A 25,124-nucleotide genomic window follows, 5' to 3' on the forward strand; every position below is an offset into this window, starting at 1 on the left:
CGCTCGTTGGCGTTGCTGTGAATTTCGCGGAAACGACAGCGGTAGTGGAGGGTTACGGCGCGCCCGCGTTGTTAAGGATCCTCGACAATTACAAAGGGAGCAGCCGCGGTCCCAGTAAACGCTCGCATGGTCGCCTCTCTCGTCGACGTCTTTGCGGATATCACCGTCAACATTGCTCGTTCCAGGGAAAATGCTTCCGCGCTCGAGAAATTTTTCTCGGTTGGAAATACAAGAAACTCCACCGTCGCCAGAAATATGAAATCTCCCCGAGAGATTTTCTACGTCCGCTCCCATTATTGTGGATATAATCCGAAATGTGAAATTTAACGTGCGGAAATTTCTCCGGTACCGAAATCCCTGCCGGTTTTCGGTCGAGACCCCTATATACGAATTACCGTATCTTCGGCGAAACGGAGAGAGCACGCTAATTCGAGAATCGGATTCAAAATTAGCGAGCCGACTGTGCGTGACGGATAACGCCATAAATTTCGCCGTGCACGGATACGGCGCTTTCGGTGGAAGCTGGACGTCGAACGTGCGCGGGACGAAGCGCGCCGGCACACGGTCGGCAACTATCGTTGCCGGTGGAACCGCGCGATGACCGGTTGTCACCTGCCGCCGCGGCAATTGTCAGCTTATGTGGAACGGGCTGGTATTGTAGTGAGCGCGAGTTGCGCTCCACGGACTATTCTAATAAACACGTCGTAAACCGGCGTATTATACGCGTATACCAGGGGGTGCCAATGGCACTGTAGAATGCGGCGCATTAACAAACGCGATAAAAGCTGTCTTTCAACTTTGCTACCGTGCCCGGATAACTTTGTGAAATTCTTAACGTTACTTTTATAATAAAGATTATTTCACCGTAAAAAATATATTACTCCAAAATTTAAAAAAACCCCCAACGACAAAACGTAAAAAAAAAAAAAGAGTAATAAAAGCTGAAACTATGCTATCTTATCTTGCGGCACGCACAGCCAAGTTGCAGCAAACGACTTGAAATTTTTCTCCTCGTAATTCTTACTTGCCCAGACGATGCAGCCGTCTACAACTAAATTTAGATTTTTAAAATGATACCCCTTTCTTTTCTTATTTTTGTCTTTTCTCTCTCTCTCTCTCTCTTTTTTCTCTCTTTCGCGGCAGCATTACAAGTACACAGACCTAGCGCGGTCAACCATAATCATTAGCTGCCGCCCCGAACGGAGGGGATTCGAACCACCGCGCCGTTTTAAACTAACGAGTGTCATGCTCTAACCGCCGCTTGCTCGCTCACAGAAACGATTCGGAACACCGAGAGGGCGGAAGGAGATGGGCGGAATTGCGAGGAGGTGGACTGGTAGAGATACGGGAGTTTAAATAACTCTAGTACCAGGGTGGAGATAAGGAAAGCCGGCCCGAGTAAACGGGATAAGAGAGACAGAGAGGAGGGAGCGGAGAAGGAAAAGGGAGTTGTAGGGCGCGCGAAGTTAGCGTGTTCGTAAGCACTATTGTTTCGCTTATTGCACCAATTGCTTTGAATTTCGGCATAAGCGTCTGCCTTCCTTCGTCTCTAATATCTCCCTTTTCTCCACACCTCACGCAACTATACTGCATTTTCTTGGCCTTTCGTTATGCGCGAGGGGTACCCGGCAATCGAAACGGAAACTGCATTTAACTCGGCCTTCTTCCACCCTGCCCCCAGCCCCGCGAAAATACCACCCTTTGATTTAGGGGAGAAGTCGCCGTTCGTTCGCGCTCCCCTCTGTCTAGCTTTCCCCTTCGTTCAAGCATACCACGAGGGAGCACTTAAAGTAACGGGAAACCAATTAAACTGCATATATACATTATAAAAGTCCAATATCAACAAAGAAAATCGTAAGCTAATTTATAGTAGTAGCAATATCAAGAACTTTAAAGGTAATAAAATGAAATTAGAAAAGTTCTCGTTTTAAGAAAAAAATAAAATCAATTTCTGTTACAAATATTTTTTTTTCTTTTTTTTTTTAATTTTTTTATTTCATTTTATTTTATATTATATTATTTTATTTACTGCAGCGACATATAAATTAGAAACAAACGCGTCTCTTCGATTGATTTGCATGAACTCGGCACAAGAATAATAAGTAAGCCCGCACGATAGCGATGATTCGCGCGCGATCGTTATCACAGCGCAATCGGAAACAAAGCGAGCGAATAGTGGCATCTGGATGCCATCGGAAAAAGATATTACCGCGTGGCGCGTCGGCAGGGGGCAAGTGGCGTTGGCGACGTTTAATTAGCGGCGAACACTTTACAGCGCCGCAGCGCCTGCAAATCTATCGAACGTTAGCGGCCGGATATCCGATATATTGCGATAGACGCACCATGGAACTATGCTGTTTCGCGCACGAGAAACCGCAGTGACGTCGCATCGACCGTACTTGCATCATATGTATACGAATATGTGCATACACGCTCTCGCGATTTGCCAGTAAACGCGGGCCCTGGCTCACGGCTTCCTCCCGGCGCAAACCCGGGAATCTAACGGCGTCGCTTTACGCGTTTCGAAATTCACCCGATTCTCGCATCGCGAAACGGCCCGCACACACCCCGGAGTCCCATCGAATTTATTTCAGCATTATCGGGCAAATGCGTTTCGCGGCGGACAGACGAGATGATTAATGAAAGACAAAGCGCGAAAGCACGCTCGGTGCACGAGCAGCTTGCTATTAGCATAATCGACGGTACATGTACGTTAATACGGATGTATAAGCGTAATGGATATACGATAATGATAGATGGGAAAGGGATTTGTAAATCTGTAAAATTAAGATTTTTATCGAGAGATTTCTTGAGATAGAAAGGTGGCTTCGATGAAAAGCTCGGTAAAAAAGTACACAGCGCCCGTATCGAAACTCTCGCGTCGCGTCAGCTTCCATTCAAGTCTCAAGGTACATTACGCGCGTTTGTAAATCATTAAGAATTAAAAAGAAAAAAGTGTTTCGCTCGACGAAAGAGTAAAGGGAATGCTCCTGCGACGGACAGCGGAAAGTGATGCCGAAAGTTGGATCGAAGTCGGAAAACAGTCGTTAAGAGCTTCTTACATTGAGCCGGCGACGCGAAAGGCGAAGAGAAAAGCGACGATGAACGAAAGATGAGAAAGGAATTATCAATTGTGATCTCTGATTTCTTTGCGAGCAATTGCTTTCTGCTTAGGGCTTAGTTAGATATCGGTATCGGTTTAATTCGTAATTAATATTCAGCATATAAAATTATTTTATAGCGCGTTGAATTGTGTAGAGGCGAGAGAGAGAGATAGCCAGGGGGAAGGGGTGAGGGTGAGCGGCGTACGTGCCGCGCGCGAGCTCCGTTCTCCCACTACCCCCTCCCGCCTCGCGCGCTGTCCTTCTCCAGCGGTCGACCGAATCGTACGTACGCAGCACGTGCTCCGTACGTATTAAAGTTCTACGCAAAATCGAAGGGCCAGAGACACATAATCTGGCGTGAATAACCTTCCCGGATTAATTGTGCGTACCGGCGACTACGTCTTTTTGACACAAAGTAAGTTAAAACCTCGTGTACGTGTGCATTAAATTCGCGTCTCTTTGCCATTAACGAAGCGTGGCCGAGTACAGTAGGGCTTGATGGAAGAGGGTTTAAATCGACGAGTTCGCGATAGATTCGGGAGATATTCGTTCGCGGTGTAGGAATGCGAGGCCTTAAAAATCTTTTCGCTATCGTATTTTTGTAGGTGCGTAGAGGTCGGTCATACGTGCGACGTATACATCTCGCGCGGCGATCACGTAAAGTGTAGGCATGTGCCGGCCGATCAGCTGTAGTGTATAGTCAACTGTACATTATATGCGTTGAATAATACTTTTAGTATAAGTAAAAATATTAACTGATGCGAACTAATCTTCGCGATCGATTACATGTACGCGTAAAATATCTGTGAAGCGAATAGAATAATTCTAATTAATTGTAACGCAGCAGGTTTAATTTTCTTAATTTTTTCTAACCAACTATAACTTTTTTGTTTCAGATGAAACCAGAGGACTTTCATCGAAGAACACCAGCTTGATATCGCTTTTGGAATGGCCAGTGCTGAGAGGAGGAGGAGAGCCTAGGAAAGGTATCCTGCACCGGCGGAGCAACCCACTGGTAAGGATCTATTTTTCTTTTTTATCTTTACCGTTTTTAAACCTTAATTTTCTGTTGTTTAATTAATTAAAAAGTCAAAGACGCGTATAATCTTTTTTTTTTTTTTCTAAATCATTATTGAGATAAATACAAATTAATTTTCTTTTTATTTATCTGTTACAGATCATCTTACCAACACTCCGCCGCTGTATATCTGTGAGTCGCATGCTTTCTTTTTGTAGAAATTATTAGCATTTCGGGTGGGAAAACGATTTTATAATACCCGCGGCACAAATATATTAATATAAAATAAACGTTTAATAAAATAAAACATTAATACATCGCGCCGGTGACCCAAAATAATAAAAACTTTAAAAACAATATAGATAAATTAAAAAAAAAATTTTGATTATTTTATATACTTTGTCTAAATTTAAATTTCACGTATCAATGTAAATTGCATACATTCGTATGGAATTTACGTTGATATTATTACAGCTCAGCACTTTTTTGGATTTTTATTTGAGCGAAACGAGAATTCTGCTCAGATAAAAATCCGAAGGAGAAAAGTGTCGCACGCCGAAAACTATCACGAATACGAACCGCAGCCGGTTCGTCGGTCGCTTCGGGAGTTCCGCTAAGTAATCGGCGTCATTCTTTTACATAAACATTTTTTTAACGGGAGTGCCATGGACTATCGTGCGAAAGTGTTAAGTAAAAAATTAATTTTTGCAACAGTAAATTATCGGGCGCGTTCGCGAGTGTCCTACGCGGAAGGATGACTCGTCACGTCCCATCTGAGTGGATGAGCAGGCCCACCAGGAGGCATCATGCATCGGCGGAGCAACTCTTAGGTAAGAATTAATTTTTTAAATAAAATATTTATTAAATAAAGACTTTAACCTTTTCTCTATTAATTTTTTAAACCAATATACATGTCTACATTAATGTATTTCTTTTTATGTTACAGCCACCGGCAGAACTCTACAACTCCGCTGAAGCTCATGCAGATTGGTGAGTCGCATGATTTTATTTTTCGTAGTTTATAAATTGAGGTGTCTTAAAAAAACAGCGCGCGTAGAGCGCCCATGGCTTCTTCTAGTATATTTAAAAACAAAAAAAAAAAGGAAAGACATCGCTCGTTTTGTCGAAACGAGATAGGCTGCCGCCATAATCGAGGACAAAATTTACGAAAGGTCAGCGATTGCGAAGGCGCTGATATATATCTACGAGTATTAGCACTTCGGGGAGTCCGTACCATACCGCACGTTACGGGGGAGAGACCTTTTGAGGTTCGCCTTTCGTGTCTAATACGATGGCGGTATATTATCGCGCTGAGTGAGTCATACATTTTCCGCGGCAATGATTCATAACGGTGTAAATTTCAATTCCAGATGCTAAAGCCTTTTCCCTGCGAGATACCGCGTACGCGCCGGCAATCTTGTGAAATTAAAATGATTCTTCAAAGAAGTCGGTCAAAATTGTCCCCAAGTAACGTACCGTAATTCCGCGAATAATCGTCGGAATCATGGAGCTAACTATGATTAAGAGCAATAACGCGAGATTACTCAGATTATTTGTTGCGATAAAAGTAACAATTTTTTTTTTCTTCCTTTTTTTTTACCACCCGATAAAAAATTCGCGCAATTTAGTCGGCGGTGTAACCGTCAGGTGTCCAGTAATGTGCTACGCGATTAACATACGTAAACGAGCGTCACGTAACTAATTTTACGACAAAAAGAACATAGCATTGTACGGTACTAAAGCAGCGACGGGCTACTGCCACGCGGTATACATGAAGTTTCTAGCGCAACCTCTCTTCGCCGAGACTAACGAAACAGTAATACGACTTCAGAGTATGAGGAGAAAAAAAACCCAGCGCGACACTCGCGAGTCCACCGGCGCGGCGGTTCGGTGGTTATGCTCTCGTAATAACGTTTAATTAAGATAAAAGCAGAGCTTTGAAGAAAGAAAAAAAAATATTAAAAAAATTAATAAAATCACCTAATTTCCATTTGTAGACGAAGACGCGGTGTTTTCAAAGAAACTGTAATTCATACCGATCGATGAAGCTTCACGCGATATTGGTTAAGCGATACCGCGTATTTCCATAAAATTTTATACATTTTTAAAAATGCGCGCACGGTTCTATTTAGTATAATAAATTAGTAAAATACAATAAATTAAATATGTTACGATATGTCATATAAAAAAGTTCCGATACTATTAGAAATAAAATAAAAAAGTATCTACAGTCTTACGTGAATATATTACCCAACTACTTTTATCTTCAATTAATATTTCAAGTAAATAATATATTTAAAAAAAAAAAAAGTTTAGCGTGACAAAATTTTTTCCACGATAAACTGTCACGTCGGCTATATCTTTATTAAAATTATTTATGATCATTGAAAGCTACATCATTGGCATTAATATACAAACAAAAGCGCGGAAGATTAAAGTTCATTATTCACCGCGCGGCCAACGGTGGCGTATATTATCGTTAATCATAAATGAATATTGACAGAATTTTTTAGAGACAATTACATTTAACAAACAAGCGGAAATATCGTTAACACACGTAGCGAGAAAGAGAGAGGAAAGAGAGAATCTTTTATCTGGACTTATTTTTTGCTTTCATTAATGTAAACGACACTCGATTACTAATTTTTTACATGCGCTTTAATTAATATAGATTAATAAAACGGGAGATCATCGAGCTGTCCGCGGTGTATCCTATATCGATATAATCCCTCCCTCCCCCCCCCCTCCCCTCTTTAAACCCATTCTAGTACAATTCTGCTGGCAGCATCGCGCTTTTGTGTCCCGACGAGATAGTCGTATCCGGAATTTCGCGTGTAAACGCGACTAACACGCAGGCTACCAATCGTCGCGCACCGCAGAACGATACAATGGACAATTTGTCAACGAACCTAACCGATGCCAGAATCTGCTCGACGGTCTTTGCGAGCTCCGCCATACTGATGTCGGGGCGAGCCGGGGTGAGAATTAATTTCACACCGAAGACTAATCAAACGAATTTACCTATACCCTTCCGTCGCAGCTCTCTTTACCAATTCAATAATTAACAATCGCGCACAAAAAAAAAAAAAGTATATTTCTAGACTATCGAATCGAATTATTAATTTAAACGCCGGGAGTGCCGTCAAATATAATATCAAAACAATAATAATTTATCAATTCTCTTTACCTCGTTCTCTTTACCTCGTAATCAAGTAATATCGGAGAAGCCTACGATATGTCCGCTGGTCGTTACGTCACAACGTTAATTATAATTAATGTTACTATAAAATGTATGTATATTAAATGCGCGAATGTATTAAACTGCGAGGAGAGGCCGAGTTTGGAAATCCGCCGCGAACTCCCTTGCAACGATACGCGGGGATGCACGTTCGCGAAGCGTCCGAAAGATAGATTCGGCCGATTTCATTTTCATGATTTATGAACGATTCGCGAGCGCCGGCGCGAGCTCGTAAATCTAAACATCCGTCGAACGAGCGGGTGTTAACGAACCGCTGTCCGGCGTGGTAAAAATATCGCGTGGCTGCGCGGCCCCGGGTGATGCCTTTACTTTACGTTTCGCGAGAGCGAGGTATCGAATCGATGGGAGCCGACAGGGAAACGTCGGCGCGACAGTATCGATGAACGATATCTAAATAGCTTAATCGACAGCACGGGAAAAAAAAAAAAAACTATTTCATCACGGCTCGAATATCAGCAACCATAACGGCGATTCATGATACATTGGCCCATCGGTGTTCGCGAGCGAGTTACCCAAAATGCCTGCAGTACGCAATCGAAACAATGGCCCAATCGCGATTGCTAGTTTCGGTAGCCTGCAATTTCCATTTAACTCAGTTGTCTGTAAGCCGAATGTAATTCCGCGAACGTGCGTGATTAGGTTTCGGTCCTGTACTGACGCGTCGGCATTGACCGCTGCCATTCGCATTCATTAACACCCGTGTTAGCGTGTAATTGTATTCATAATAGTATTTTCTTGAATTACAAGCGATATACACCGTTGAGAAAAAAAAAGAAAAATGCCCGGCGAAAAAACACGTAGGAAGCCCGCGCAGGAAATTAAAAATGTTACGTCGCGACGTAAACGAAAAAGTGAAACGTACGCAATAAAGGCGGGAGAATGCTGCGAGAGAGAAACGTCGAATTATTAAATTTAATACGACGGGGAAACAACATTTTTGTCACATAATTGTACTTTTGACGCACGAGTGCGAATAGCTTGATTAACGATACTTTGAAATTTTTCAACATCGAGTCCGACGACGACGATCGTTTTGATTTTTAATGCGAAATATTTTCGTAATCACATTAATACCGAAATTTCAGTTAATAGAATTTGATTCCCAGCCCCTTGACAAAGAATCTGTCATCCAAATTTGATATAGTGAAAATAGAATATACCGTGTATTCCATTTAATCCGTTAAAAGCAACAGGGTGCGATTGGCTGCACGCGCATTTCACGGCAGAAAGTCCGATTATTGGAAGGTATAGGCACCGAGTCGAGTTTTACACATTTATGTATCGACGATACAATATACTACATACATATATCACAAGTGCGGGGCACGTTTTAAAGTCCTACGAGCGTCAGTAGCATGGAATTTAATTCGCAGCCACTGCCTAATACTTTGCAATCTTATTCCCATTAAATTACATAAATCAAGACTCGAGCAGAAAGATTATCTCCGTTATAATCATACATATTACATGTATATCACGTAAAATAAACTTATTAATTATGGAGGGCCTAACCCAGACGTATAACATTACTCGCGTAAAATATTTCTTCGAAATTTGACGACGTCGGGGAGGATCGCCAAGATCCCGAGGTCGGGGCCTTTGTTTAAATGGCAAAACACCACGCGCGATTTCGGCGTAATAAACCACGCTACCGTGGGAGCCCATTCGTTTGAGTACGCCGCGCGCTTCGGGCTTTTCCAGGAGGAGAACTCGCACGTGGGGGTAGGGGTCAAAAAGAGTTTGAAATGGAGCGAGCCGTGACCGAAGCAGAGCTCAGCTGTCGCGCGCAGGCAGTCCGTGGAGAATCATACGTCGTACAGTCCTCGATGGAAATTTCGCGGCCGTATTATCCGGGCGATAAGCGCGATTATACGTTAAATCACTTCCAAACACGATTTCAAAGTTGCTCGAAAAACGGGGCACGTTAGAATTTTGCAAACTCGGCGCGAGTAAACGTAACACGTTTTACAAGGATAACGGAATATATCGACTGCGGTTAAACTTACGTAATTTTGAAGTATAAGTTCGGAAAATAATAAATCCGATATTGCGAAAGTTCACGATAGTTTAAACTTCATTATTACAATTCAATTGGATACGTTCGTAACTGTTGAGTTTAATCCGTTTAAGATAATTCGGTGGGTTAAATAATTTCTTTGATTACGTTAAACCGCAATCTGTTAATTTGTTGGCGATTCTTAGACACCCTGCGCGACGTACGCTTTCGTAAATCGAAGACTTTTTAATCGATAGAATTTACATATTATGGAATAAATTTTTTTTTTTTCCACGTTATTGATCGCGACTGTACCGTTCTTGATTTCGTTCCTGCGGGATATACGGAGAGACCCCCCTATCACGCATACGTGGTGCCTGTCACTGGCGTCTATGATCTTTATGTCGGGAGGCATTAGCATCCTTCACTATTTCGCATAATAGGTCGCCCTTAACGGTACATCACTTAGTACAAATGTTACGGCAAACAACTTCATTACACACAAATCGTTTCGTTACGCATTTTTTTCTAACGAGTAATCCTTTTAGCGACGTGGGCTCGTTTCATTAAACCGTGAAAAAAAAATAGTCGTTTCGGGTTCGTACTTAAGTTATAACTACGATCAATCTTTTTCAGACAATTAAACATTTAACTAATTAGTATTTTTTGTACTCTCTTTTTTTTTTTGCGGCATGAAAATCGTTTAACGTAAATTTTGCACGCATACTATTTCTACCATCTGTCCTTTTTTTTCTCTCTCCATTAATCGCACATTTACATAATTTTTATACAAACACCGAAACGTCGATATGTTGAAATTTACCATTCAAATTCAATTCTACGTTCGAATACATGTAGAATTTTTATATCCAAAGTAATAAACAACTACATCATGATACGCGTTGCGCACGTCAAATCGTGCTCGATATTTCAAGCTTTTAGCAAAGTTGAACTCACCAGATTCGAGTATAAAAAAAAAAGAGAGAAAAAAAAAAAAAAATCTGTTGTCCAATTATTTTCGTGCACTGTACCTCGGCGAAAAAACCTATTCTATGCCTGTCGCTAAATTCTCACGAAGATCACTCGCACACGAGGCAATATTCGCGTTCGAGTTTTCGATTTTCCATCTCGCGAGAGACACGCATGTGTTCTATCTACAATTGTTGTCTGCTGCTCTTTTGTAGCGACGACTCAAAGTCGTCTCTATTTCTTTTCATTCATCCACCGTTCGCGATAGTGTGATCCTAATCAGCCCCCTCATCTTCCTCTCGCAAGCAAGCAGTCCGATCAAAGAGTGTCTTTATAAAGAATGAAAATAGTATAGCACGCAATGTACAGTCGCGTATCCTTATCGAAGTAATCTTGTATGTATTATACCAAAGTACACGACAGGATCAGCTTTTGTTCGCAATTTCAAAGTTATTTTCTGCGTTCGTAAGACCGTCAAACAACTCAAAGACATTTTATAAAATAGAATTTTTCTTTTTACTGTTACGACACTCGAAATAAAAAAAAATATAAAAAAAAATACATTAATTTAATACTGGCGACTTTCCAAAACAATCCTAATTTTGATTCGACGCGGTTAAACTATAAAAAGATCGCAATCGACCTTTCGAACATCGTCCCGCGAAGATAAGACAATGGAGCGTAATCGTGAAGATTAATTAACGATGCCCCAGTATTGCGATCCGACAAAACCAAAGGGAACCCTTTGCTAACCCTAGATATCCATATCCAGTAGATACAATCAAAGCTCGCAGGAGATGAGATCTAATGAACCCCACCATTCTCAATCTAAATCTCCTAATTTTATTTTATTATCTTTTTCCTTTCAATTACTCCGTACGTTTGTCATTTGTATATTTGAAACTTTAAAAATCTTTAAAAAGAAAAAAAGAAATAATTAAATATTAAAGCAGCAAGAGCCATATTTTGAAAAAGAATAAATTTTGGCGGACTGAGAAAAAAAAAAAAGAAAAGAAAAAAAAGATATGACGTCTGTTGGATCTCGCGGTGAATATCTAAGGCATATGAGGCTACTTTTATTTACTCGACATTAAATATTAATAATGCACGAGACACTTTTGCGCGCGGTGCTTTATTTACCGCCACGGTAGAATCGCCCGGCTGTTATTACGGGGTTGTTAGAAAATTCAGCTTTACATTCGCTTCCTCGCGCGGTTCACCCATCGTCAAGTAGGGTGAAAGTGAGAACCAGGTGTTCGACGTTTCTCGATTATTGCTGTTGCAATATCAAAAGCTTCCACGTGACAAAGTAACGCGGACAGACAATGTATTAACTTTTTATTTTAGCTTCGGCGGGTATTCATGTCGGGCGACATCTGGAACAAGTTCTCTTCTGTGTACGTATATAAAAACGGATATAAACTAAACGACTTTTATGGCGATCGCGACAAGTATTGAATAATGCATCTCTATCTCCGTTATTTACATTGATACCGCCGCCGTCCGGCATTAATAAAAGTCAATAAAATTTTAGTTAATTAAAAAAAAAAAAAAGAGGAAAAAAGAAAAGAAAAATCTTTCCTAGCTTTTTCTTAGGTTAACGATTACGTGAGTGCAAACTTAATTAAAACTTAATTATGTAAAAATTGTAAGAAAGAGAAACAAACTTTTACAATAAAAGTAATTAAAAACTGTTTCTCCGTTAATCAAAACGCGTTCAAACGTAACGATCTTTTCACGGTGCGCTTTTTTTTGTATCCTCCTATAATCTCTTTAATCCTCGTCCCTTTTCATGTTCGTTTCGGATGCGGAATATCGGGGTGTAAAAACGCGCAACTAGGGTGAATACCGGCCAATTAAGCTCGTCACCATTTAGCCATTCTGTTTTATCTCTAACGCACGACTCTTAGAAATCACCAGGGACAACGTATCACCCTTAACTGGCAAGTGGTACTTGTAAATCCCTTCAATTTTTTTGCGAACGTATATTCAGTAATGGTTTTATCTCCAGCGAGAAGATATTGTAACATTTTGTGCTTTCTTTTTTTTTTTTTTTTTTTCTTTCCCTTCTTTTTGCAACGCGTAAAATTTCTCTTTGCTCTGCCCGTATTCTTTGACGATGATCCGTTGATCAAACCGGTTTACCGACACCGTCTAATTAGACCTGCGTTTTTGTCACGCAGCATCGTTTATCCTTTAAAGATTCCCCGCGGAGAAGAGAGCAGCCGTCATAAATTACAAAAACGAGCTAGCTGCCGTCCTATTTACGGCAATAATATACGTTTAATTGCAATGTCAACATTACGGAAAGGTGCATCATATCTTTCCCACTGAGATAATAATTACACGAGCGGGCAAGAAAGGGAGTGATGAGGGGATGGAGGGGGGGGGGGAAGGGAGAAAGAGAAACGGGGCGAAAACGTAAGCTTCCCACAATTCGCGCACGTACACACGTTCGAAAAAGAAGAGGCGATTATGTACATATATCTCGCCGCAGTGTCTCTCGCGCGCGATAAGATTAGCGCCGATGCATAAACGCGCCGCTCTTTCCGCGAGCGAAAGACAAGCTTTTAGCACGGTTATTCCGTATTACCTTATTCTCGCGGGATGTTAGTTTTTCATTAACCACGTCGTGGGAAGCGCGAGAGCTGCACAGACGGGGCTGCTCGATATAAAAAGTCCGCGGATAAATATGCGAGGAGCTTAACGCGACGACGAACCCGGGCGCGACAGTCACTGGAAAAAAAAAAAGCTTTTTCGATACAGAACAAATATACATATATGCAGATGTACAATACGCGGCGTAAGAACATGTGCCTGCGTCACTGATTGAAGAAGAAAAAAAAAGAAAAAAAAAGAAAAATTTATTAGCGTCGCGAGACCAACGAAGAGATCCATTAATAATAATATAAATCTTAAAACCGTCCGGCGAAGTGCACGATGCACGCGCCAATGAGAAATCGACGTTTCTGTTTTCTCCATTAAAGAGAACTCCTCTGCAAAGGCTTTGTCTTTGCATACTTATCTTGATTCTAAAGTTAGATTGAATTTTGAAACCTGTGCCGAAAGATCGAACTTTGCGGCGTGGAATTAAGAAACTTGCTGCAAATAAATAATACGAGATATCTTTGACAAGGCTGACCCGACAGCGTCACATTTTGTATAACAATTTACCTCAAAACTTTCGATCCCTGCCGGATCGTTAGAAAAATTTGAATTTTCCATTTCTTAGCAATAAATAGCAAGAAATGCCTGCGAGAGAAAAATTGAAGTTAAAGTCTCGGTACTAAACGAGAACGAGCAAACAGGAACGATGGCGTGTTTCTTTCCAACACTTGTCGCAATCTATCTTCTAGCAATTGTAACGATCGCGCTTCAATAGGTAATGTAGCGATGAATACGTGGAAACTTACAATACAGCTCGCCGTTCCGAATCATTGTACGTGAATCGTAGCGCGACATTTTTAAACATACGCAAAATCTATGCGCGATGATAACGACTTACAAAATATTCTCGAGTGGAAATTGAACCTAATTATTATCTAACGATTAGCCAGCTAATTCGTGATTTATCTCGCGGCTGTCTAGTTCAGCGCAAAGCCAGCAATGTAACGCTCGAAACGTTTAATGTACTAGACGATTGTTACCGATTAATGACGAGCTAAAAAAAGCTCGATGTCTAAACATTTTTCACCGCGTACTAATCTACTGCGCGAACAGGTCTTATGCAATGCTCGACTGCCGAATTCGCTGAATTTGCCGGGCAAACCGGTTCTCGCCGCCCGCCACCCGCGCGTACTCCCATGCGAACTTGGAACGCTGAAGGCTGCCGGCTGATGTAAACACACGCACGTACTCACACTATCGCGGTGGGCGGCAGGAACCGGTCAGCCCGGTGAATTCGACAGTCGAACGTTGCGTAAGGTCAACGCACAACAGTAGACTTATACACGGTGAAAAACTTTTAGATATCTATCTTTTCCACTCGAATTATCGCAGTAATAAAACTGTCAGAATATCTGTCGGCTTTCGAAAAATATACGAGTCAAAATTTATCATTACCGTTATTAAAAAAAATAATTTAAAAAAGATAATTTATAAAAGAATAATGAATAAAAAAAAAAAAAAAAAAATGTAAAATATTGTTACTTAAACTTTAGCTGATTTACTTCAACGCGATAAATATGCAATGAATTTATATGTCAATATTACAACAAATGATAAATCATTAAGTAAATGTAAAATATTAATTTCTTTTTTCTTCTTCTTCTTCTTTACGTTTCGAAACAACTCAATCAATGGTTGATGAATCGTCCACTGCCTAATCAATTTTTTCTGTCGCCTTGAATTAATAATTCCACCGAGCTACGCCGCGTATAAACGTGCAATTTCCTCCCGTTGTTATCAACCAACAGGTGCTCCCTCGATACCATGCCATTTTCCTCATGAAAAGTTGAAAAAGGGGGAAGAGACTTTACGAAAGATTGTTTGCCGAAGAAAAAGAGGACGCTTATAAAACTTGTATCTCAGGGACGCGGCCGATCGAGAAAGGGGAGTTTGACGAGCCGCGTATTGGGTATGATAGAGCACAAGGCGGATCAAACTACGGATATCATTTTAAAGTATAGCTTTAAGACGCGATGAAGTGAAACACCGCGGCGCGTCACCGGTCGTCGACACGTGAAAGTAGAAAAGTTTCCCTTCGTACTCCGAAACGCCACTTAGTGGACGCTCGAGAACCTTAACGAGATCATCGTAACGTGTAACGACGTCGTCGTCGTCTGTACGCCCCGGCGTTCAATCTCTCGAATACATTTTCCACCTTGAAGGCAAGATCGTGCTAAACATAGGTATGCGTTAACGCCGGTAAAAAAAAAATAGTCCCGGAAATAATTTATTAACACGATCGTACCCGTCGCGGTTTTGCCTTATTTCCGCGTTATAAGTGCCGCGACGTGTTTATTTTATCAGATTGCGGTATCGCAGCCGCATCGGTGTCTCGATTTTGACGAAATATTTAACGAGACGGGGGAGTTTAAACTCCCGCGGTCGCGAATCAGCGCGGGGAGTTTGGAGTTTATATAAAATCTAGGTAACGCGTTATCCCCGATAGAAACCGAGGAACGATGCGCGCACGGCGCACAATTATATCTGACCAAATTAATTACACGGCTTTAATTATAGAATGCACGCGAGCGAATGAACGAGCGACACGTTGAGCGTCGACGTTGAAATCCAATTTCCCGCATATTCACGTACTTGGCCCGCCCGCGGACATCAATTTAAGGGGCACCCCTTGCGCCATAGGACAGCGCGAGCCTAAACCCCACCGTCGTCTTAATTAAATTGAAGGAAAAGACGGTCGGGTGTACACGACTGTAAACTAAATTCCCGGTCGCGCTCGGAAAGTCGACACCTGGCGAAATTCCCTCTGACCAATAATGACGCGTAATTACGGGGCGGAGCGTGGGAAAAAAAAAAAGATCGCCGCGAAGAGAGAAAGTTCGCTCCGCCATCGATCCGACGGGACCGAGCCCCTCCTTTCTTTCTCCTCCCCCTCCCCCGCCCGCCCCCCTGCTTCTAATCTCTATTATGTTCCGCCCGCGAGAAAACTTTCGGGGACCAAGTTTCGCGCGGCAACTTTTATTTCGAGAATAAAGTTACGAGGCGGATAGACGTTGTGATTTAACGATTAAATCTACGAAGACACTTACGCGAGGTATTAACGGCCGGCGAGCTGCTGCGAGTGTAATTATCCTATCGCCGCTCGAACCGCATTTCCGCTCCGTTTCGGTATCTTTACCCCGATTACCTTTCCACCGGCATTCTGTTACGACAGATCGGAGGTACGCGGCCCGAACTAACGCAACAGTATAATTAATTCCTTTCGAGAAAGCACAGTGACCTCGCTGGCAAACGCTAGCAGGTCCAACGTTATCCGCTGCGAGCTTGCGAGACAGGTATAAAGGCGGAAAACGCAGTTGCACGCGACGGATATAACGATGCGCTTGCTCGCTCTCTCGGTGGGATATTTTATTTTTACTACGCTGCTCGTACCAGCGCCAACGTGTGTACCGCGCGCACGCGGGCGCTTGATACCGTACATAACGCGATTACCCGTTGCCACTTAATTATATCATACAGATAAATTTTACAGCGAGATGAGTCGGGGCGGAAGACACTTTGCGAGCGATGATTTCTATTTTAACGACGTTGAATTTTCCATTACAGAAAATCCCTCTCGCCGATTTCGTTATCAAGCGCGGGGCTCCCTCCCCTGCTTGCTGAATATAATAATCACACGGCTGCTCGAGCGCGAGAGATATGAGCGCAAATATTTATTACGCGCCCGACTTGTACTCGGCTCTTGATAACGATCAATCCCCGCAGGCCGCCATTGTTCACCCGTTCACTTCAAAGAGATAGCCTATGCGCCTATTCCGTCGCGAGCGATTTTTTTTTTTTTTTATGTTGAAAATTTCGTAGCTTATTCCCTTTCTTATTACTTTTCCGATAAACGTCGCCAAAGTGCCGCGTGATAAATTCTCTCGATAATTTAATATGCGCCTCGCAATTTGTGAGTATTTTCGCACACGTATACATATATTACGGAGGATTAAACACGTTAATCGCACAACAACGTTATGTATCCAATATTTTATACACAAGGCGTTTTCAAGCCGGCGCTCATGTCACTATTATTTCGCTACCCGACCGTTAGGAACGATTTGTACTCGCGCACCTTTTATTGGATCGTTATTTGCGCGAGATTACAATGCCGCACGAACAAGCGTTCGCCGTATCCCGCGGGCATAGCGGATGTCGCCATTTGTTCGAGACGTCATTTTTCAGAACGCTACCATTTCTGGAATTTATATTCTTCATCGGCTGACACTCGGAGTCAGCCTATCGCTTCTCTCGTTCCTCCGACCGCTTCCGCGACCGCGACGAGAATTTAAGACTGCATATACCGCGCATTGTTCCTAACGACAGATTTGGATATATTTCGATCTCTCCCTCGCCGCGAACATAAATTTCCCGAAAATCCCGCGGTTACCGTACCGCCCCGGAGTATTATTGCAAGCCATCAGGGTTGTTTGATATTTTCTCTGCGCCGTAACATCGTAACGTAACGAGTATTATAATACGTAACACGCGTGCCACGTAATAATATTCATATATCGAAATAAAACGGCAAATGAATATAAATAATATATGCATATGGAAATAATACAGCCGTTAATCCCGTGAGTTTTACGTACGTTTTTCTTCTCTAAAATCTTTTTCCCCCTCAACCTCTAAAAATAAAAAAAAAAATTAAAAAAAATTATGTGCTACATTTATTTAAATGAATAAAATATATAAATTAAATTTTTATACAAACAAATATATATAGAAATAAAATGGATTAAAAAACAGTTTCTTTTGCAACGTGCGTACGAACGAAGGGTATATTGAAGGGAGAATGAGAACGTTATGAATATTAATAGAATAGAACCAAGTGCATGAGAGCACATGACCACGTACGACGAGAGGCGAGGAAGGAGGGAGGGTGGGGGGAGGGGGAGGAGGGTTGATGCGATGACCAATGCAGTTCGTAAAAGTGGTGATAAATCATTCCGGGTGTAGGTGAATCGCGGGATCTTCGAGCAAAGTGGGTCGAGTTTCGAAAGGGTGCTCTCTCTCCTCCCGATTTGACACGACCGGAGGTAGGTACGGATATTTAGTCCCCGGCTGTGCAGTGGAAACTATTCGCGGCCCGTATTTCGAGAGAGAGAGAATAATTTGGGTCACGAGTCTAGCACAATGGCCGATCGTAGAGTACCAAAGCGTGAAATTCAATTGAACGGGTAAATTCAGAAAAGACAACGGACCCGTCGTTGCCGATACCGAGGGAGACGTTTCGCCGCACGTCCTTCGTATGCACGCGAACGTTGCGCAAATGCATCCCGTTGAATGCAATGTACGCGCGAGAGGTATCCGCGTTCTCAAATTTAAATTAAAATTAAATGGTATAAAAAAAAATAAATAAAATAAGATAAAAAAAATAGACCATAAAAAAGAAACAAATGCGATTCCGATGTAAAATGTAATTTTAATTTAAAAGATAGTGGGGAAAAAGGCCTTGGTATTTTACATACATATATTAATCGCTAAAAACAATTGGGAACAATTTCAATTTAAACTCGCGATAAGGCGGAGGAACTTGAAAATTAAATAGAAAAACATCTTGGTCGTGAACATAGAGCTGGAAATGTAAAACTGATCTAAAATCAAATGAGCTCTGTTGAATTTATAGATTGCACGGGAATAAATCCGCATCGGAGAATTTCTCGTATTAATCGAGAAACATTGCAATCGAACGCTGTTACATCTTCTAATATTATATACCTATGGGATATACGTATTTTTTTCTTTCTTTCCAATTAAAATCGCCGATACGCATTTTAATAGAAATTAATCCGATAAACGCGCATCGCTAACAATTTTATTACAAACGGATGATGATCCGTTTGCAAATTGAAATACAACCGAAACCGTTCGAGTAAACGTCTCCGATCGATAGGTATGCGCGGATGTGTACGTGCGAGGTTTAAATCGGGGGGTGCAGTATAAACGGCGATAGGAACCGATGAGGTATTCCCGGCTGGCTTGCGTGACTACGCATAATAATCAGGTGTAGCCACGCGTTCGTTCGTTCGTTCGTTCGTTCCTATCGACATCTCGAGAGCATGCAATGTGTGTAATACGCGCGAGCATAATGTTCGCCAAGCTTGCTCCGCTTTATCTCTCTCGCTATCTCTCTCTCTCTGTCTCTCGCCCTCCCTTCGCGCGGCCCAAGTTTCCTTCATTAAAATAGTCAGTCAATGCTCTAAGGTGCATAAAGCGTATATAAAGCGAGTAATTATTCGGTGGACCGAGTGGCATATATGCATACGCGCGTGTATGTGTATACGTAATACCTAGCGAGGCGTACTACCGCCGCGCAGGAGCGTCTGTGCCCATCTCTTCCTCATAGAATAATGCGCATATTAATGCAGTAGGGTATAAATTAGTTGGGATCTGGCTAGACGAGCCGGCAGCCCACGTACACACGGAGAGACGAAAGGCATCTACCTCGACGCACATACGAGTCTCTCGCGTGCCCGTATCTCTTTCTCCGTCTCTCTCTCTCTCTCAGTTTCTCTCTCTTTCTGTCTCCCTCCGTCCTCCGGCTCTTTCACTTCCTCCTTCGCGCGCGCAATACCGAGCATATGTGTACTTATAAACGTGACAAGTAGGACAATGAAACCTGCACGCGTTCTACGTGTTTCCTGGCAACCTCTGCTCTTGATTTATCTAACACTGTTGCGACACCCCGAAGTCGCGCCCGAAAGCATCCCTTTTACGCTCTATAAACGAGACAGAAACGGTGGATTTAACAGGTGCAAAACGCGCGCGTCGCAAAATACGCGACAAGTAAAATCGCTATTTTGTAGCGCGCGCTATTCTTTAGGTTATATCGCAACGAATAGCTTGAAAAGATGGATAAGTTTCTTCCTGGCGATATTGAGCACATACGCATACCTAAAAGACGCTGTCGAAGTTGATAACAAAGTATTTACCTCGCCGAGAATCAAATGCGCGCGATACTTTTTATTTTTCAATTTATATAAAAAAAAAAAAAAAACAGAAAAAAGAGCTTTATTTTTATCATTTACGGCCGAAGAAAAAAAAAAAAAAGGCTACTAAATTCCAATATAACCGGATGATCCGTTTTTGCGTGATCGTGTTCACGGAATTACCGACTCACCGGTACAAAACGCCTGCGTAGATATCATCCCGAAAAATGGTAAAACCATGTTTGGGGATTAAAACATGTAAATCCATCAAGGTCTCAAAGTTCAATTTGCGACTGATTCCCGTTCAATGTGCCGCGCGCCTCGTATGAACAAAAGTACAGATCAATTTTTTCAATGCTCGTCACACGGAATGTGCTAAATCTCGAAACTGCGGCGCGGATGTATAGGATCCCGCCGAAATAATACCGCGTCCGGCTGCCTCGAACGGCGGTCGCTCGCGATTATACGTGTTTTTTTCAACGCGAGCTAGCAGCGCGAGCGTATCCACTTGCCGCGAGGTTAGTCATTTCGACGGGTTACCCCACGTGCGCTCTCGATCATCGTCTCAGCAAACAAAGATACCACGTTTCGCGGGCGAGTGTACCTCCGTCGCGTTTACCGCGAGATTTCAATACCACACGGCCCGTTACCCGTACACTTGTCGCCGATTTCCAAGGAGCTTTCCTTGACGCTTTTCAACGGCGGAGCTTATCTCCTAGCACGAGACTGCGAGGCAAAATTGGCAAGAGCTAATAACGAGATCGAACCTAAAAGTAATTTAGCGGACGGTTCCACTTGAAAAAGCACCGACCGCGCTCAAAACCGATCCACTTGGTAACTTCAAAATAGTTTTGTAAATACGAGCTAAATGCGCTGGAACGCGAGTTCTCTAAAATCCCGGTATCAAATATGCAGCGCGTATTCGTTGTTCGCCACTTAATACTGACCGCTGTCGTTTAAATATTAATTTAGTACAAATGCTAAGTGTGGCCTGCAGTTTTCGAGATCACGTTAGGTTTCTACTTTTTTTTTTCTTCTTTTTTTTCGGACGTAGCGAGATCGCGGAATTATCGATGAGCCGCAATAATTATCACTTGAGGCAATTATACCAGGCGTAGCTGTTAATTGTTTGGTTATTCTATATCGATATAATAGGCTGAGCATTAATAATTCTATTTGCTTAATCAACCATGACATCAAGAAGTATTTGTGTCGATGATTATGGATCGCATTGCATTAGGGTTATAACAAACCACATGTCGAAGAACTAATTGATTAACTGTGCGAATAAATCATTTCGCGTAGCCGCGCGCGGTGAACATCAGCAATCGATTAATTTTATATACTATAACATATGAATACATATGTGTCCAGGGGAATACGTAAAATTTTAATCAGATTAATACGTAGAGACGTGCCTACACTTCGGCGGGATATTTAAATATTTAACGCGTCTAAAAAATAACGTACGCCGCGACGATTCTGCCCGTTATATAAGAGAAGTAGTTTCGCAAGAAGATCTGGTTTGGGGGATTCGTCTAAAGAATGAAGCGTAGACTCGCGCAATAGAGCTCCATGGTGCAGGACTAAGTCAATTTAATCAAGTAATGCACCTAGTACACGGTGCAGCTTGAATAGACCTCTAGGAAGACATTAATGGACCGCGATCTTTATAATCTTCGTTTAAGCTATCTACCTCGATAAATACTTCAGATGAGTATGGATTTTTCCGGCGTACGGACAGTGAACTTTTAAACTACTTTCTCGAAAAAAAAAATGACAAATCGATTAATTTTGATATTGAGTGAAACGTTACATCGCGTGAGATATAAAAAAAAAATAAAATTAATAAATAAATAAAAGAGTTGTTTTATAATCAATCGTGTCATCAAAAAGATAACGCGCTTTCGTACTGCATATAATAAAATATATACAATATATCTGTTCATTTTTTTTTGTTCCTTTTTAATTTACTTGGAAAAAATTTATATGCGTATAAAGCGTATATTTTTCTTAAAACATCTACCCCAAGAAATCCAGACACGTTGCATAAATACAATAACGTAAATTTTCCGTGATTCGCAAGCTAAATAAACATATTTGTCTGCGTGCGCGATCTTCTTGGTCACGCTAGATAATATAAAGCATTAAAACGCCCCACGACTCGCGCGTCACTGTGGGAATAAAAGTTTCCTTTGCGAGCTTATCGTACCCGGCATTTTTCAATGTCCTATTTGCCAGCGACGAGAGGGAGCGGCTAAAAAAAACCGCCGCACGTAGTGAATTTGATATAATACCCCGCGCAAATGAACTTTTCTATCGACTAATTACAAGCGCAGGAAATTCGCGTAAGCGGCTCGGCCCAGAACGAAATAATTAAAATTAACGAGCCAATTTTTGCGCCGGTTATACCGAGGAGGGAGGCGCGCGCGAGCTGAACGCCGGCGCGTTTGATTAAAACCGAACGATTAGATGAACGGGGTCACATTTCCGTGACCTTATCAGTTACCTTAAATTAGCCCATTCGCGTCTAATTAAGCTGTTGGTAAGTTTCATGACGAAAGTGCCGTAATCGCGGCGAAATTATTGCCGTACGTTCAACCGCGGCTCTTCGCTAAAACCGCGAACCTCAAACGCGAAGACGCACATATGTGCGCGCGAAAACCTTTTCTCGAGAGTCTGCATCCGTTTCTCCGTGTGTACGTGTACGCGCGTAAAAGCTGTTACGCGATGTACATAGGTTAAATCATATTTGATAGGAAAATTGGAGGCGACTCTATGTGCATACACATGCATATCTCAATAAATGTCTCGCTGACAGTCGCGTAATAATTTGACGTCATGAATAACGCTGTACATATGACCACAAAACTGATTACACTCCCATTAACTGCCGATATCGATTCCACATATACTATTGTACCTATGTATACGTGCAGGTCTAATACCGCCTCATGGCTGCGTCGCAAATATGCTTTTAATATTTGTGATACGTACGAGAAAATAAATTGATTTAAAAGCTTTCCAAGATAATTCCTTTATCGATTTTGACATATAGTGATATCATTCTACAGCTGTTTCTCTATATTGAAACCGAGCAAACGTTTGGTTTAATAGAAATATCACGAACATAATCATATGTTGTGACAAGACAATAAAATGTAATTTGTGATATTTTTATAAAAAAAAAAATAATAAAAAAAAAATATATATATATATATGCAACGGCTGTGAACGAAAAATAGAAACGAGTAAATTCGAAATAATTAAACAATAATCGATAAGCGAAACGAATTTTATACATAGGACATAATCTTCACGATGCAAAATAAAACAAGCAGACGCTCCCACGCAAATTATTTCAAATCGATTAACTTAACGCAATAAATTCGCGTTGTAATAAAATTTGATAGTTTTGCATTAGCAACTTTTATATTTCTCAGAAAGCAAAAATATAATTAACTATTTTATCTTGAGAAAATACGCAGCTCCTTGAAAAATCTTTCAAACCTTTATTGCGAAATATAAATTTTTCCTTCGTTTCAAATGCAAATATTTGAACATTACGTGAGAAAAGGGTTCGGTTAAGTTTGCAAACAAAATCTGCTATTTAACAGACTGCGTAAGAAAAACTAATTATCCAACTCACTTGGCGAAGCTTCCGTTTAATTATATGCCTGATAAAAAAAACCTACGAGACGCCCTACACCTTCGAATTATCCCGCAAGTATCGCTAATGCCTCGTTCTACTCGGGGGGGAATGTGGCGTTTAAATTCTTCAGATCATCTAAGTGTCGTTAATGCTCGTCGTATTCGCGAATAGCATTACGCAAGAGTAAGTACCATCCGTCGCGAGAGGCGCGCTGCATTGTTACACCGAAAGATAAACAGCATAGGTTGAATTCCATTTCACTCGGTAATTACTATTCTGTTTATTCTACCGTGAAGTTATGCAGCTGATTTTTAAACACACATACGTTCGATTGGCGACGGGCCGATTTAACGACGAAAAGAATCCCGGTTGTTTTAAATCCAATTGGCTATAACGTTGATTATTTAAGTAAATATTTCTGACTCACCGATTCGATGCGCATCACTGGAGTTCTTCAACTGGCCGTAGCCACGATGATTCTGTAACAAATATAAAATATACATTTTTAAAGACCTTTAAAATAATATGCATTGTTAAAAAAAAAAAGAAAAAAAAAGAGAGAGCTTAAGCGCTAATTAATTTTTCAAATCCGAACAAGATCACGCGTAAATTTAATTTTTCTCTACTAATTACTAAATTTTTTATTACCTTTGATTCTTATCAAAGCGATAAAAAAATGTCAATAAATATTAAAACGTTGATTTTACGTAAGTAAAAAATTATTCTCACCTCGATGTTGCTTCGCTGAAACATGACACCTCCTAGGCCTCCTCCTTCTCTCAGGATGCGTGGGCTGAACCGTATCCTCGTACGTTGCTCCGCTTGAAGCATGGCACCTCCTAGATCTCCTCCTCCTCTCAGGATGCGTGGGATGAACCGTATCCTCGTCCTGAACACGCGCGCACTGGACACACACCAAAAACACACGCGAATCGCAGAAGCGAATTATGGATTAATTTTTTTTTACACAACACTGAACGGCACTCCCGATTAAAGACCGAGATTTTAACACTCCCGAAGCGAATAGTCGAAGAACGGGCGGTGACTTATTTGTTCCATACCGGCACCAAGGATACGACAGCTTCTTCTTTCGACGTTACTGTAAAAAGAAAAAGAAAAAAAAAATTGCTTCAATAACACGCGCCGAATACTGATACTCTGTAAAACTAAGTTGATAGATATTTAATATGCTGAAAAGATACGTCGCTTTAAGAATTATGCGCACTTGCTAATACTGCTGAACTAGTTGCAGTGACGGAGATAAGGGACAAAGAGCTTCTATTAACCCGCGGTACTTAAAGTTACATTTCCATTTCATGCATCGGTATAACGAAGAGTAAATTCGGAATTCTTTTACACTGCTACTGAAATTGCGCGAAGAAATAAGAGACTTGCGGCCGTTTGCGAAAGAACCGACGGCCGTTTCGTTACGATAATAAAAATTGGATTACAAGTTTCTCAATCTTCTCCGTACTACTTTTTTCATATGCAAGTGAATTTTCGTGAATATTCCGACGATGATGT

General features: G+C 41.5%; 1 protein-coding gene across 2 annotated transcripts in view; it reads right to left on the bottom strand.

The window, feature by feature from the left end:
• Positions 1-25,124, bottom strand: part of LOC139104290 (neurotrimin) — a 293,896-nt gene that overhangs the window by 258,266 nt on the left and 10,506 nt on the right. For both annotated transcript variants that reach the window (XM_070659688.1, XM_070659687.1), the window contains exons 3-4: positions 24,330-24,699; positions 24,028-24,079 (exon numbers count right to left, since the gene is read on the bottom strand). In XM_070659688.1, the coding sequence (XP_070515789.1) occupies positions 24,028-24,042 (15 nt within the window). In that variant the 5' untranslated portion in view covers positions 24,043-24,079; positions 24,330-24,699. The remainder of the gene's footprint in view (positions 1-24,027; positions 24,080-24,329; positions 24,700-25,124) is intronic.

This window comes from Cardiocondyla obscurior, linkage group LG07 (assembly GCF_019399895.1).
Source record: "Cardiocondyla obscurior isolate alpha-2009 linkage group LG07, Cobs3.1, whole genome shotgun sequence".
In the NCBI taxonomy this organism is placed as follows: Eukaryota; Metazoa; Arthropoda; class Insecta; order Hymenoptera; family Formicidae; genus Cardiocondyla; species Cardiocondyla obscurior.